This window comes from Entelurus aequoreus, linkage group LG11, assembly GCF_033978785.1.
Source record: "Entelurus aequoreus isolate RoL-2023_Sb linkage group LG11, RoL_Eaeq_v1.1, whole genome shotgun sequence".
In the NCBI taxonomy this organism is placed as follows: Eukaryota; Metazoa; Chordata; class Actinopteri; order Syngnathiformes; family Syngnathidae; genus Entelurus; species Entelurus aequoreus.
In genome coordinates, this window is record NC_084741.1 from 69,754,369 (window position 1) to 69,770,626 (window position 16,258).

Genomic DNA, 16,258 nt, shown 5'->3' on the forward strand with positions numbered 1-16,258 from the left:
AGACCGCCGATATTATCGGCCGATAAATGCTTCAAAATGTAATATCGGAAATTATCAGTATCAGTTTAAAAAAGTAAAATGTATGACTTTTTAAAACGCCGCTGTACGGAGTGGTACACGGACGTAGGGAGAAGGACAGAGCGCCAATAAACCTTAAAGGCACTGCCTTTGCGTGCCGGCCCAGTCACATAATATGTACGGCTTTTCACGCACACAAGTGAATGCAATGCATACTTGGTCAACAGCCATACAGGTCACACTGAGGGTGGCCGTATAAACAACTTTAACACTGTTACAAATATGCGCCACACTGTGAACCCACACCAAACAAGAATGACAAACACATTTCGGGAGAACATCCGCACCGTAACACAACATAAACACAACAGAACAAATACCCAGAACCCCTTGCAGCACTAATTCTTCCGGGACGCTACAATATACACCCCCCGCCACCTCCTACGCCCCGCCCCCCCTCAACCTCCTCATGCTCTCTCAGGGAGAGCATGTCCCAAATTCCAAGCTGCCGGTTTGAGGCATGTTAAAAAAAATCATGCACTTTGTGACTTCAATAATAAATATGGCAGTGCCATGTTGGCATTTTTTTCCATAACTTGAGTTGATTTATTTTGGAAAACCTTGTTACATTGTTTAATGCATCCAGCGGGGCATCACAACAAAATTAGGCATAATAAAGTGTTAATTCCATGACTGTATATATCGGTATCGGTTGATATCGGAATCGGTAATTAAGAGTTGGACAATATCGGAATATCGGATATAGGCAAAAAAGCCATTATCAGACATCTCTACTTTTAACCATTTTTTGATTGTCAGTAAAATTAGTTTTCATTCATTAAATTTTGTTAGTGATGTGCGATACCACCGAATTTCTTTTCGATCCCATTCTGAGTAAAATTCAGGATGGTATTGTCGATACCTATACTTTGTGCAAATAAACCTAATATGTCTGCTGAAATTAAAAAAGTTATGTATTTTAAATAACATCTCATTGCACAAAGAAAACTAATGATTCATTTCAAACTCCGAAGCATGTAAAGTATATTGAGTTAGTGGTGCGAATAGTCAAGCTAATACAACAGAAAAAAACAGGACAAAATCATACAAAGTACACGAAAATGGTGTTTCAAACAAATGAAAAAAAGTAAATGGGTAAAATAATAAAATGTCATTGAAAAGCATTAAAATGAATTAAATTGATTTTGCAAAAATTAGACCTAAAAATAAAACATTTAATTCAATGTACAGAGGCATTAAAAATGTTTAATGCCGGGAAATCATACGTTATTATCTAATCACATGGTGGCAATTACTGTAAAGGCAGGCAGCAGTTTATGGTGCCAAATTTCTTTGCTGTGACCAAGCTTACAACCAAGCTTCTGCTGTCGCCACCACAACTGGCAGCTACTGCTACCGCTACAGAAAAATTATATTACATTTTCAGATTAAACAGTCATGGGAGCCAATTCTAATTCCCTATAAACTTTTCTACTATTCAAGATTATCATTGTCAAATGCCTAAAATGTTGTCTGTACAGACAGTTGTTAGCTTTTGACTATATATAATAACTACCGTCAGTAGAACATGAGCATTACATTTGTATTAAGTGACATTAAAAAAAAAGGCATTAAAAAGTATTTAGCTGTGGAAGGTAAAAATACAGAAACTGCAAGACGCTGGGGGGAAAAGGATAACATATTTTACTTTCCTGGAAAACGGGACGGTTGATAGGTATGCATGAGGAGAAGTTGTTGGGGTGCATGATTAAATCCCAAATCCAAATATGAGACGACCCATCTTTTGCAGACTTTTTCGCCTGGAAAAAAATACTGCCTTATTTTCAGGTGTAAGAGCAATGTGTTCCAGGCTCAAATTGTTGCTGTTGTAAAACTTTTATAAACTGTAAAGGCCATGTTTTAAAGTCACATTTAAATGTTGGAGTGTAGAAATCAGTTAGGGAATGCTAATATAATATGTTGGAACAATAAAGTAGTCTGTAACACTCTCCTCATATTGAAAGAGGAAGGCGTAATCATAAATGTGACGTCAAACACCACTACAGAGTGTTCAGCAGGTCGTCAAATAGCGGCAGTCCATGCCACTTCCCGCCTATAAATACCGAAATAATTATATAAGTAAACACACCCTTGGTGCACCTAATTTCCTCTTTTGAGCGATGCAGCCTTTAAAAGTTGTAGAAAAAGACAATGACGTGTTCTGAATTAAAGATGTTTTTTTTTTTTCCTTAAAAAAAAAAAGGGAACGAGATTAAAAAAATAAGTTATAAAACAAATAAATAAAGAGAAGTTGGTTGCTGATGATTTATAATCTACATGCAAATCGACAGGTGGCACCAAACAATTTCTCCCAAAACGATTCAGAGTATCTTCACTAACCTGAAAAATGAAAGCATAATAAAGTTGCAATATTTTGATGAAGATGAAGGATCTACATACTTATTTACTTATTGTTGATGATGAATCTTGCCTGATTGTATGTCTTCTGTCTGTATTGTAGACTAGATAATGACAGTTTTTTTATCTTTAAAAAAAAAATTCCAGACGGATTCCCAGCACCTTTTCAAATCACCTCTGTCGTCCAGTCCTGTTTTGGCACCAAGGGTGCTACAGCTTTGGAAACCCCAGAAAGGAAACATTTTCCTTGGGAGCTCAGTCCACAGCCCACAGTAGGTGCTCAAAATGTGCTTGACAAGCCGTTTTTTAATGACTTGATGTATACAACTTTTGTCTCCTGTGAAGGCAGCTGGCTGGCCAGCAAGCCCCATGGAAACCTCGGCAGGCTTCTTAGAAAACATCTTCAGACCGAGTTTGTCTCCGGACTTCAGAATGGACTTTGGCTCCTCCACGGCGTCGTCGAGTCATCACCTGTTTGCCACGTCTCCTGCCTGGAGAGTAAAAAGTTCGGCCCCTCGGCACCTCCACTTTGACCGGCCTGGAAGCGAAATGTCGGCCGCATTCAATCCCTTTCAGGACAGCTTCAGAGACGAGAGGAGGAGTCACAGGAGCTGCCATGACCCGACAGGTAGATACTCGTTAGAACAGTTTCCCCTTGAGCGTGACTTACCGGTACTTGAAAGTGAAAAATATTATTTTGCCCCGACTTTCTCTGCCCAAAGTCATCTACCGCTGTTCAGCCAGTTCAGTCAGCCTCCCACATTAACATCCCTCCATTCCCGCCACAGCGACAGGATTCACTACCCGCCATCTTACACACTTGAAAAAGACCCTACAGTTTCACTAACACCTTTGCCAAGCCCTGACCGCTGGTGCTTTCCCCCCATGAGACTGTATTGAACTCACTCACGACTTCTCTTTTTCTTCACTGTGTGCTCATTTATTTTCATTTAAAACATAGAAGTAAAAAACATAGAATTTTGCAGAGATAAAGAAATTTAAAAGAAAAGGTGTGTTTTTTGCATCAATGGAGGATATGTAGACAAGTATGTTAACACATTAGTTGGAGAATATTTGGAATTGTTTGGCATTCATCATAATGTTAATGTGCTGGTTTGCAAAAACAAAAGAAAAAAACATTCAGTATCATTAAAAGACATATAAAAACAGAAATACAAGATATTTTGAACCTCCAAAGTGAACCGTTTATCGGGAAGTTGTTTTTTATTCCTGCATTAAAAAAAATATTATAGGAAAAAGGCCTGGGAATCTTTGGGCACCACACAATGTGATTCAATTCGATTCTTGAGGGTGACTATTTGATTCAGAAACGATTCTCGATTTAAAACGATTCTCGATTCAAAATCTATACTTTTTTTCATAACGTTGGATGCTGTTCTATGATTAACTACATTTCACCATAAAATAGATAAACAGCTCTGATCAATTTCTAAATTAGTTAAAAGAAAACTGGTTCTGTTTAATAAAATGCTTCCCTAAACATGTAATAAAGTCAAATACTAATAAGGCAATAAGAATAGTATCCAACACTTCTCATTTCTATAGTAAATATGTACTGCAGATATGGGCATCTCTATCAACAATATGATTTTCCTGAGTGGCTGGACTGGACAGTTTGGGGGCAAAAAATGAAAAGGTTTAAAAATGATTTAAATTTTTTATTTTTTTTAAAATTAAGAATCATTACAGATAAGAATCGCGATTAATCTGAAAATGTGATTTATTTTTTTTACACTACTAATTGGAAATTATTTAGTAGGTAATAGTTGAACAATCCTAACTGATATATAATTGGAAAGAGAAATGAAGTGCATCGTAAAACTAAGTGTCAACCCTTCAAAAATGCCATTTACAGGCTGTTTTTTGCGGATAATGTAACTAAGTATTATTTTATAGCAACTGCTGATATGAATGTTTTGTAATTTTTAAAAAATCTCATCAGATTTGTTGTGCTCCAATGTGATGCCACTCAAACATTTGAGCCTTGTTTTTAGAGATTTAAAGGAATTGGTGCATGTGCCCCACAATACAAAGGTCCTGAGTTCAATCCCGGGCTCGGGATCTTTCTGTGTGGAGTTTGCATGTTCTCCCCGTGACTGCGTGGGTTCCCTCCGGGTACTCCGGCTTCCTCCCACCTTCAAAAACATGCACCTGGGGATAGGTTGATTGGCAACACTAAATTGGCCCTAGTGTGTGAATGTGAGTGTGAATGTTGTCTGTCTATCTGTGTTGGCCCTGCGATGAGGTGGCGACTTGTCCAGAGTGTAGCTGAGATAGGCTCCAGCACCCCCCGCGGCCCCGAAAGGGACAAGCGGTAGAAAATGGATGGATGGGTTTCGACTTTGAAGGTTCCACTGTACAGTAAACTAGAAAAGCATTGCAATATCACAGTGTTGTAGAAAGACATACAGATCAAATTTCAAGATGTATAAAAGTTTTCGTCTGCAATTAGAGTGTGAGTATCAGAATCTCTGAAATCGTAGTTGTCCGGAGCTGCACCACCGTCTTCGACGTCATCGGACTCCGTTTCCACTTTGCTCCCTGTCTTCATCGCCCTACGAAGCTGATTCCAGAACAAGTCTTGGGCCTGCATGGGATTAATGCCATCTGAGCCGGGCCACCGCAGATACGTCTTCTTCAGCATGACCTTCCTCATGCGGTGGTAAGAGGACATTTGGCGCTCGGTGATTGTATCCAAGAAGATGAGCAGGAGGACGTCTCGGTGCTCGTCAAAGAGCCGGTAGCTGGCCAGTTGGATTTCCAGGGAGCACCACTCACTTTGGAGGAAATTCCTGCTCACGACACAAATGGTTTTGCGACTACCGTACACAGCTGTGACAATATTGTCCACGATGTCCCGGCCAGGCTCAAAGTCCCTATGATGTAGGCAAAGTTTAAATGACGAGCCTTTGCCCTCCAGGTTGGGCAGCAACTGCTCCATGACCCATTCTTCGTCGTTGGAGTTATAGGAAATAAATGCATCATACGCGCAGTTCTCTTCCTCCTCTTTAAGCCTGCGCCACCGCTCACCAAACCAGGAACGGAACACATAGTAGCCATACTTCATTTTCCAGTAAAGCTTGACGTAAAGTATCGGGGCGGCCGTGAACAGAGCGGCCACGACTGCTGTGCTAAAGAAAAGATACTCCGCGAGGTCGATGTAGCAGACTCTGGTGTCATAGTTGTAGAAGCTGTGTTCGTCACCTTTTGGGCACGACAGATTGTAAACGTATACCACCTGGACATTTGGGTTGTGCAGCGTCCAGTTTTGCAACCAGCTGTTGCTGCAGGTGCAACTGAGAGGGAGGTTGCGTATGTCCAAGTAGCGCAGATTGGGAAGACTTTCCAACACCTCGACATCAAAGCTCTGCATGCCGTTGTGATTGAGCTGCAGCTTGTTCAACATGGTCAGATTGCCAAAAACATCTTTTGAGAAGGTCTGAATACCAGCATTCTCTAAAATAAATACGGTCAATTTTTTAAGGTTTTTAAAGACTCCCGGTTTCAGCGCCATATTCCCATTGCAGCACCCATCCAGCGTGAGGAAGTGCAAACTTGTCAGGTCGTCAAAGGCATCGTCTGCAATGTCAGAGATTTGGTTGTTGGTGAGATAAAGAGAAGTCAGGTTGCAGAGGCCGCGGAAAAAAGCGTGAGGCAAAAGCGTGAGGCCGTGTGGACGCTGGCCACTCAACTTCAAATCTTGAAGTTTACTGAAGTTCACAAATGGTGGGTTGACATTTGGCTTGAAAAAGCGAATCAAATTTCCTTCTAAGTCCAACACTGTCAGTGTATCCTGAAATACGTGATGGAGAGACATGTCAATCTTTTTCAGATTGTTTCCATCCAAGTAGAATTTTGAGAGACTTTTGAGTCCCTCAAGTGCAGATGACTGAAAATTACTGATCTTATTCCCCCCGAGGTCCAGTGTTGTCAGCTTGCCAAGGCTATGGAAGGTTCTGTTGAAAATTACCGATATACGATTGTTGCGCAGGTTGAGGGTTTGCAGAGCAATCAAATCTTTAAAAGTGGATTGGAACAAGTCGGTTAAGAGGTTGTTGTCCAAACGCAGCGTCTCAAGCCTCTTTAGTCCATCCAGCGCATGTTTATCAAGATAAGCAACATTGTTGATGTTTAACTTTAGGGTTGTGATGTTTGGTGTGTGAATGAAAGCATTTTTACTGATCAGCAAGATGCGGTTATAGCGGAAGCTGAGGTTTTCAATACTATAGAAACGTTTCTTTGTCCTGCAAGTCTTCAGGGTTGTCAGTAGGTTATGTTCGTAGTTAATGTTTTTCAAAAAAACATTCTTCCCCAGAAAACCTAAACAGTGTAAACTGTTATTGTTCTTTGAAGTCAGACTGTTGTATGATAGATCCAGAGACTCACTGATCTTTGGGCAGTCAGACAGTGTGTAACAGTTTAGGTTTCTAATGTGATTGACACCCAGACGCATTTTTTTAATACTTGGCACCTTACAACTCAGCATCTTGCACAGCTCCCTGAGCAGACCTTCATTGTGTAGACCTGTGCCAGTAAAGTCCACATGACCAAAGTTGATCTTGGTGATGTTTAAAAGCGTCACTACCTTTACCTTGGTTGAGCGCAGGTTCAGGTAGTTGGTTTGCATAAGGTCCATTCCCTTAAAGGCCATTGCCTGTAGTTCGGAATTGTAAGACAGATCCAAAAGCCAAACCCATTTGAGGAAGGAAGTGTCGCATTCTAATTTGGAAAGATTGTTATGACAGATTAATAATTTAGCAAGCGATTTGGGAAGGGAAATATTGGAGTGGTGCAGAGAGGTCAACTTGTTGAAACAAAGGTCCAGTGTTTGCAGTTTGCTTAAGTGTGACACAGACTCAACAATCCCTGAAAAGTTGGTTAGGAGGTTTTCCGTCAGTCTTAACGTGTCGAGCTTGAAGACAGCCGAAAAAATCTCCTCTGGAAGCTGCTGTAATTTATTGCCTCTCAGCGAGAGAAAAGTGAGATTCTGTAGGCTCTTAAAGAGTGAGGAGCTCAGTTGGGATAAGTTGTTGAAGGACAAATTAAGATACTGCAGTTGATGTAAGTTGTGGAAAGCAAACTCGTCGATAGTGTTCAAGTGGTTGTTGTCCAATTGGAGCTGCTGAATGTTGTGGAAATTAATAAAGGCCTTGTCTGGAATTTTCCGGATATCATTTCTCGAGATGGTAAGATTGACGACAGACTCTGGGAGGCCATACAAAATGGCGGATATGTTGGCTTTCTTCCGGTTCATACATTTGAAGCTTTGCTTATTTGAGTCCTGGACCTCGATGCAGTTTTGGTAGGTGTACGTGGCCACCATTTGGGCTGCTATGAGGGCCACCACAAGTTGCAACAACTGGCGGTGTCCACATGCCATGGTGTCTTGTTCTTGCCCTCAGTCTCCCTTGGATGTCAATTTTGGACGTTCGTCAAGGTAAATCTGCTGGGATATGGCACACGTTAGAGATAAGTGATACCAAATATTTATTTGACTAAACGTCAAAAACTCATTTTAAAGAAATGTGATGTGTACACACAGTGGTACCTCGGGTTAAGAGTGCCCTAGCTTACAATTTTTTTCAGAATACAAGCTGTCTCTTGGCCAATTGTTATGCCTTAGGTTATGAACAAAAATGTGGGCTCTGAGCCTCCCCATCACTAGTTGTTGTAGCGAATGCCGCAGTGAACCCCCTAAGATCCGACCAAAATATCAGGTCTCGCTAGCAATAAGTGATTGCTAGAGATCGATATACCTTTTGTTTTTCCAACCATTGGAACAAAGAAAGTGAGTGTGAAGGATAGTGCTGAGAAAAAGTGCATAATATCCATTGAATTCAAAAAGTAAATTATCAAAAACACGACCGAGCCCGTAGGAGACTTGGTGATGTAGTTTGAGCGTAGAGCGAGTAGAACGATTCGATAAAGGAGTTTAAAATGTCTAAACGGCGGACTTTTTTCCATGGAAATATGGAGAAGCTTCTGATGGTGTGTTTGACGGAAAAGCAGCGGGAAGGAGATAATGTGGCAAAACGCTCTCCTAGAAAAATGCTGTACATCAGTAATTCTCAAACTGTTGTATGTGTATCACGAGTGGTACGCGGGTGCCAATTAGAGGTACGCCAAAGAATCAATTAAGTGATTTGTGTTTTATTTTCCTATATTCGAACACATTATTACTGTTCAAACTTTGTGTAATGGTACAGTGGCCAAAAATATTAAATATACTCATTTAAATAAAACCTCTGTCTTGTTTAAATGAATACTTATGCATATTGCGCTACTGTATGTTAATATTTGTCAATATGGTGGTACTTGGAGAGCCAAGTGTTTCCTAAGGTGGTAAAGTTTGAGAACCACTGATGTATATTATTGTTACATTACTTCATAATACTACTGTAGTTATTTGTAGTACACTCAATTGTATTGCTTTTATATAATATTTCTCATCTAAAAGTTTGGTTTTCTTTTTAAAGGAATGTTAAAATTGATTAAATTGATTTCAATGAATATTAATAGGCGAAGCTGTTTCCCAATTTCATGTAGGAGCTGCGTCACAGAACCAGTTAAACTCGTATCCCAAGGTATTGTTATGTAATAAATGGATATTACTGCATTGACCCGAATATAAGACGACTCTGAACGGTGTGCTTGATTGCTGATCAATAAAATACCTTACATCAGCATTAATCAAGGAGAAGCTAAGCTATTCATTAACAACAACTGCTGACATTTTATGCGAGCGCCACATTTTATTTAGACGGTTTTGAAAAATTAAAACATTTAAAATGAGTACATTTGGTGTTGAGCTACTACTAACTTGGGATGGAACTTCTTTGGAACAGCCATGGAGTGATGATGTTGTTTATCTCCCACAATGGAAATTACAACAATATAAAACACCTTTTCATAATTGTACAAACCCCGTTTCCATATGAGTTGGGAAATTGTGTTAGATGTAAATATAAACGGAATACAATGATTTGCAAATCCTTTCCAACCCATATTCAATTGAATGCACTACAAAGACAACATATTTGATGTTCAAACTCATAAACGCTATTATTTTTTTGCAAATAATAATTAACTTAGAATTTCATGGCTGCAACACGTGCCAAAGTAGTTGGGAAAGGGCATGTTCTTTTCTTTTAACAACACTCAATAAACGATTGGGAACTGAGGAAACTAATTGTTGAAGCTTTGAAAGTGGAATTCTTTCCCATTCTTGTTTTATGTAGAGCTTCAGTCGTTCAACAGTCCGGGGATTCCGCTGTCGTATTTTACGTTTCATAATGCGCCACACATTTTCGATGGGAGACAGGTCTGGACTGCAGGCGGGCCAGTAAAGTACCCGCACTCTTTTTTTACGAAGCCACGCTGTTGTAACACGTGCTGAATGTGGCTTGGCATTGTCTTGCTGAAATAAGCAGGGGCGTCCATGAAAAAGACGGCGCTTAGATGACAGCATATGTTGTTCCAAAACCTGTATGTACCTTTCAGCATTAATGGTGCCTTCCCAGATGTGTAAGTTACCCATGCCTTGGGCACTAATACACCCCCATACCATCACAGATGCTGGCTTTTGAACTTTGTGTCGATAACAGTCTGGATGGTTCGCTTCCCCTTTGGTCCGGATGACACGATGTCGAATATTTCCAAAAACAATTTGAAATGTGGACTCGTCAGACCACAGAATACTTTTCCACTTTGCATGAGTCCATCTTAGATGATCTCGGGCCCAGAGAAGCCGGCGGCGTTTCTGGATGTTGTTGATAAATGGCTTTCGCTTTGCATAGTAGAGCTTTAACTTGCACTTACAGATGTAGCGACCAACTGTATTTAGTGACAGTGGTTTTTTGAAGTGTTTTTTGAGCCCATGTGGTGATATCCTTTACACACTGATGTCGCTTGTTGATACAGTGCCGTCTGAGGGATCGAAGGTCACGGTCATTCAATGTTGGTTTCCGGCCATGCCGCTTACGTGCAGTGATTTCTCCAGATTCTCTGAACCTTTTGATGATATTATGGAGCGTAGATGTTGAAATCCCTAAATTTCTTGCAATTGCACTTTGACAAACGTTGTTCTTAAACTGTTTGACTATTTGCTCACGCAGTTGTGGACAAAGGGGTGTACCTCGCCCCATCCTTTCTTGTGAAAGACTGAGCATTTTTTGGGAAGCTGTTTTTATACCCAATCATGGCACCCACCTGTTCCCAATTACCCTGCACACCTGTGGGATGTTCCAAATAAGTGTTTGATGAGCATTCCTCAACTTTATCAGTATTTATTGCCACCTTTCCCAACTTCTTTGTCACGTGTTGCTGGCATCAAATTCTAAAGTTAATGATTATTTGCAAAAAAAAAAAAAGTTTATCAGTTTGAACATCAAATATGTTGTCTTCGTAGCATATTCAACTGAATATGGGTTGAAAAGGATTTGCAAATCATTGTATTCCGTTTATATTTACATCCAACACAATTTCCCAACTCATATGGAAACGGGGTTTGTACAACAACGTTGAGTTATCAAGTTCAATGGAAGCAAAACCCCCAAGAAATTTAGGGCCTGATTTACTAAGCTCCAAATACCTCCTGCTAAACAGCATGTGCAATCTACAAAATAGCGTGTACTATTATTGGTCGTGTTGTGTGATCTACTTGGACTGCCTGTGCAATTGAAAAGTGGCGCACACCATCTTATTTAAATGGGAATTGTGCATGTAATACATACTTGCCAACCTTGAGACCTCCAATATCGGGAGGTGGGGGGTAGGGGTGGTTGGGGGCGTGGTTATTTACAGCTAGAATTCACCAACTCGAGTATTTCATATATATATATATATATATATATATATATATATATATATATATATACAGGTAAAAGCCAGTAAATTAGAATATTTTGAAAAACTTGATTTATTTCAGTAATTGCATTCAAAAGGTGTAACTTGTACATTATATTTATTCATTGCACACAGACTGATGCATTCAAATGTTTATTTCATTTAATTTTGATGATTTGAAGTGGCAACAAATGAAAATCCAAAATTCCGTGTGTCACAAAATTAGAATATTACTTAAGGCTAATGCAAAAAAGGGATTTTTAGAAATGTTGGCCAACTGAAAGTATGAAAATGAAAAATATGAGCATGTACAATACTCAATACTTGATTGGAGCTCCTTTTGCCTCAATTACTGCGTTAATGCGGCGTGGCATGGAGTCGATGAGTTTCTGGCACTGCTCAGGTGTTATGAGAGCCCAGGTTGCTCTGATAGTGGCCTTCAACTCTTCTGCGTTTTTGGGTCTGGCATTCTGCATCTTCCTTTTCACAATACCCCACAGATTTTCTATGGGGCTAAGGTCAGGGGAGTTGGCGGGCCAATTTAGAACAGAAATACCATGGTCCGTAAACCAGGCACGGGTAGATTTTGCGCTGTGTGCAGGCGCCAAGTCCTGTTGGAACTTGAAATCTCCATCTCCATAGAGCAGGTCAGCAGCAGGAAGCATGAAGTGCTCTAAAACTTGCTGGTAGACGGCTGCGTTGACCCTGGATCTCAGGAAACAGAGTGGACCGACACCAGCAGATGACATGGCACCCCAAACCATCACTGATGGTGGAAACGAAAGCAAATTTTGCATTTCCTTTGGAAATGGAGGTCCCAGAGTCTGGAGGAAGACAGGAGAGGCACAGGATCCACGTTGCCTGAAGTCTAGTGTAAAGTTTCCACCATCAGTGATGGTTTGGGGTGCCATGTCATCTGCTGGTGTCGGTCCACTCTGTTTCCTGAGATCCAGGGTCAACGCAGCCGTCTACCAGCAAGTTTTAGAGCACTTCATGCTTCCTGCTGCTGACCTGCTCTATGGAGATGGAGATTTCAAGTTCCAACAGGACTTGGCGCCTGCACACAGCGCAAAATCTACCCGTGCCTGGTTTACGGACCATGGTATTTCTGTTCTAAATTGGCCCGCCAACTCCCCTGACGTTAGCCCCATAGAAAATCTGTGGGGTATTGTGAAAAGGAAGATGCAGAATGCCAGACCCAAAAACGCAGAAGAGTTGAAGGCCACTATCAGAGCAACCTGGGCTCTCATAACACCTGAGCAGTGCCAGAAACTCATCGACTCCATGCCACGCCGCATTAACGCAGTAATTGAGGCAAAAGGAGCTCCAACCAAGTATTGAGTATTGTACATGCTCATATTTTTCATTTTCATACTTTCAGTTGGCCAACATTTCTAAAAATCCCTTTTTTGCATTAGCCTTAAGTAATATTCTAATTTTGTGACACACGGAATTTTGGATTTTCATTTGTTGCCACTTCAAATCATCAAAATTAAATGAAATAAACATTTGAATGCATCAGTCTGTGTGCAATGAATAAATATAATGTACAAGTTACACCTTTTGAATGCAATTACTGAAATAAATCAAGTTTTTCAAAATATTCTAATTTACTGGCTTTTACCTGTGTGTGTGTGTGTATATATATATATATATATATATATATATATATATATATATATACATATATATATATATATATATATATATATATATATATATACATATATATATATATATATATATATATATATATTTATTTATTTTATTTACATAAAAGAAATACTTGAATTTCAGTGTTCCGGTGGCTATCCATTAGATGGCAGTATTGTCCTGTTTAACTTCTCCGTTCATGATGAGTATATCATTTCGGCCACCGTGTTCAATGGAGAAGTCTGTTCTACATATTTACAGGCAACATACACCTTCCCCTTCGAACTGTCCTGGATGAACTGAAATTCTTGTTTCCATTCGTTTGAATTCGTTAGGCAAGCTGTTTATATTGTGGGAAAGCGGACGTGAGAACAGGCTGTCCCCACTCAGTCTCAGGTCCGCATTGAGCTGGAGGGGGCGTGGCCTCCAGCTTCGGCTGAATACCGGGAGTTTGTCGGGAGAAAATCTCTGCCGGGAGGTTGTCGGGAGAGGCGCTGAATACCGGGATTCTCCCGCTAAAAACGGGAGGGTTGGCAAGTATGATGTAATATACAGAGTATCACCATTGAGACACTCATTTACTGCACATTCCTGTTATCATGTATTCTATATGTGGCGTTTTGCTATGTTTTCAAACAAGCAGGAGACATCACTTTTATGGGCATTTTAGTGCAGTGCATCTTCTTAAATCTACTTTTTTTCCCACCGCTGAATGTGCATGGAACTTGACGGATGCATATATCCACATTTATCCATAATTAAGAGCTACTTCTTTCTATATTTCTATAGTCATATTTTAAATAGCTAATGTTCCATCTTGTACTCTTTTCATTGTTTTGATCGTCTCATGACAAAGTGCTTGCACTGTGGACGGTCTTGAAGTAGGAGGCAGAGAAGAGGAGTCCTCCCTGCTTCCCTTCTCGGGCCGACTTGAGATAACGGACACAATGGGCATCTGTGCGGCCGTGAGGGCGAGGGGGGGGAGATATTGAAGAGGAGAGTGCATTACGGGATGTTGTCAGATCAACTTGGGCTACGCATTCGTATGTGTTGTTCGAGGCTGGTCTCTATTCTCAAATATTTGACAATAAATTACAAAATACCTATCCTGTGCTTGGTGGTACATTTGAGTTCAGTTTATATGTCATCTAAGGAACTTGGGGCTGACCAGCGTTTTACATCCCACTTGGAGGAACATCTGGTCAAACGCAACAAACTGCAGTACTGTGCTCAAGACGCAAAAAATTAGCAGCCCCCCAAGTAGATTAATAATTCATTTTCTACCACTTGTCCTTAATAATTTTGACAAAATAATAGAATGGAAAATGACACAATATGTTACAGCAGACTAAATTAGGAACATTTGTTTGCTTACTTACTACTAAAAGACACGTTGTCTAGTATGTTCACTATTTTATTTAAGGACAAACTTGCAATAAGAAACATTTGTTTAATGTACCGTAAGATTTTTTTTGTCAAAATAAAGCCAATAAGGCAATTTTTTGTGGTCCCCTTTATTTAGAAAAGTATCAAAGTATCGAAATACAATTTGGTATCGGGACAACACTATCATGTATCAGTTTGTTGGAAATATTTATATAGGGACAAGCGGTAGAAAATGGATGGATGGATGGAAATTAAAAGCTTCCACCAAGTTTACTTTTTAACGATGTTCTAAAATTAATGTGTCGTGAGAACATGTTTATGAGAACCAAACATGATAAAAAAAAATCTATATCAGCATCTTCCCATTTTTCAGTCATAGTCATAGAGGACATTGGTGTAGCAGATCACCTTTTTCAAGTACAATTAAAAATCCAAAAGTAGTATGTAATGTACTTTATAGTGAAGCAAAGTCCATATAACTGAACCACACAACTAAGGGGAAAAGGACATTGAACTTGACTGACAATAAAGATGCCCATACAGCTTATGCTATTATACTATATCATATAAATTCTATATCATTTAACCCCATTGATAGATTTTAAGCATGAGCTTTTTTTTACCAGAGCCGAAGTCCACAGTTCGGAGGTCTTCTTGGTCCGATCATCTATCAGAGTGATATGAAAATATCAGGTCATGTCCTTATTACTGCACATTAGTGTTCATTTCCCTTTTCCCTCGGCTCACCTTTTGTCTAATAGGTTCACTGCAAGATACCAAACATGACAAAAACCTACACTCTGTAAACCGTATCATCTGTATATTCCAGCAGTACATACCTGTAACACAATTCTCTTAGCTGTAACATTTATATGGCAATGACTCACCGAAAGAAAAAAAAAAAGCATCTATTTTTCTATTCCTCAAAATGAATTCTTGCGACATAAGCACACTTTTACACATTCTTTGCATATTGTATGAATAGAAAAAACATCAAGATTAAATCACACTGGTATATTCTACTTACCCGTTTAAATAATCGTGTCTTGCCTTCTCATTTCTCTTCTAAAAAAGAAAGAGGAAGAGGACCTTTGTGTTTTCTTTCATATCCACTTCTAAATGTTAAAAAACAACCTCAAAACAGTCAAAATGTCATAAGAGCTCTATTGAATTTCAAGAGTGAAAGCACAGCATGTCAAGAAGATATGCATGCACAATATTTTATCTGTAGAAATGAAGTCTCACTCAATTTTTTTTTTTGCATAGAATGTATTTATTGGAAGGGTACAAACATGCAGGTGCAAATAAGAAATTGGTTAATTTCAACATCCTTCCATCCGTTTTCTACCGCTTGTCCCTTTCGGGGTCGCGGGTGATTCTGGAGCCTATTTCAGCTGAATAAAATAATTTTAATTACAGCTGAAGACGAGGCCATTATGTGTAGAAATGATACCAATGCCATCATAGTATGTTGCATAACAACTATTTCCTCACACACGGTGCATTTGGAAAGTAATCACAGAGCTTCACTTTTTCTACAAAACCCAAAACCAGTGAAGTTGGCATGTTGTGTAATTCGTAAATAAAAACATAATACAATGATTTGCAAATCTTTTTCAACCTATATTCAATTGAATAGACTGCAAAGACAAGATATTTAATGTTCAAACTGAGAAACTACATTTTTTTTTTGCAAATCATTAACTTTAGAATTTAATGGCAACACATTGCAAAAAAATTGGCACAGGGGCATTTTTACCACTGTGTTACATGGCCTTTCCTTTTAACAACACTCAGTAAACGTTATTTAGGTGGAATTCTTTCCCATTCTTGCTTGATGTACAGCTTAAGTTGTCTCTGTTGTACTATTTTAGGCTTCATAATGCGCCACACATTTTCAATGGGAGACAGATCTGGA

General features: G+C 39.5%; 2 protein-coding genes across 7 annotated transcripts in view; one reads left to right on the plus strand and one right to left on the minus strand.

Annotated features, from left to right (window-relative positions):
* The window catches only part of si:dkey-250k15.4 (uncharacterized), a 23,240-nt gene extending 19,613 nt beyond the window's left edge, over nt 1-3,627 (plus strand). For 2 of the 3 annotated variants that reach the window (XM_062063905.1, XM_062063904.1), the window contains 2 exons: nt 2,584-2,708; nt 2,782-3,627. In XM_062063905.1, the coding sequence (XP_061919889.1) occupies nt 2,584-2,708; nt 2,782-3,336 (680 nt within the window). In that variant the 3' untranslated portion in view covers nt 3,337-3,627. The remainder of the gene's footprint in view (nt 1-2,583; nt 2,709-2,781) is intronic. The other variant, XM_062063906.1, reaches the window with a different exon arrangement.
* tlr21 (toll-like receptor 21) lies at nt 3,375-15,403 on the minus strand. Of its 4 annotated transcripts, none has more exons than XM_062063900.1 (3): nt 15,368-15,403; nt 14,964-15,007; nt 3,375-7,900 (listed from the first exon to the last, which is right to left on the minus strand). In XM_062063900.1, the coding sequence occupies exon 3, from the start codon at nt 7,835-7,837 to the stop codon at nt 4,877-4,879; it is 2,961 nt and encodes a 986-aa protein (XP_061919884.1). In that variant the 5' UTR covers nt 7,838-7,900; nt 14,964-15,007; nt 15,368-15,403; the 3' UTR covers nt 3,375-4,876. The 4 variants fall into 4 exon arrangements, with proteins under 4 accessions (XP_061919884.1, XP_061919885.1, XP_061919886.1 ...); XM_062063901.1 differs by having other exon boundaries at nt 3,375-7,903; nt 15,368-15,397; XM_062063902.1 differs by lacking the exon at nt 15,368-15,403 and adding an exon at nt 15,088-15,138 and having other exon boundaries at nt 3,375-7,903.
* Between the last annotated feature and the right edge of the window lie 855 nt (nt 15,404-16,258).

What these genes read in the sequence shown, in the direction of transcription:
- tlr21 (XM_062063900.1), bottom strand. Translation starts at nt 7,837, where the DNA reads ATGGCATGTGGACACCGCCAGTTGTTGCAACTTGTGGTGGCCCTCATA.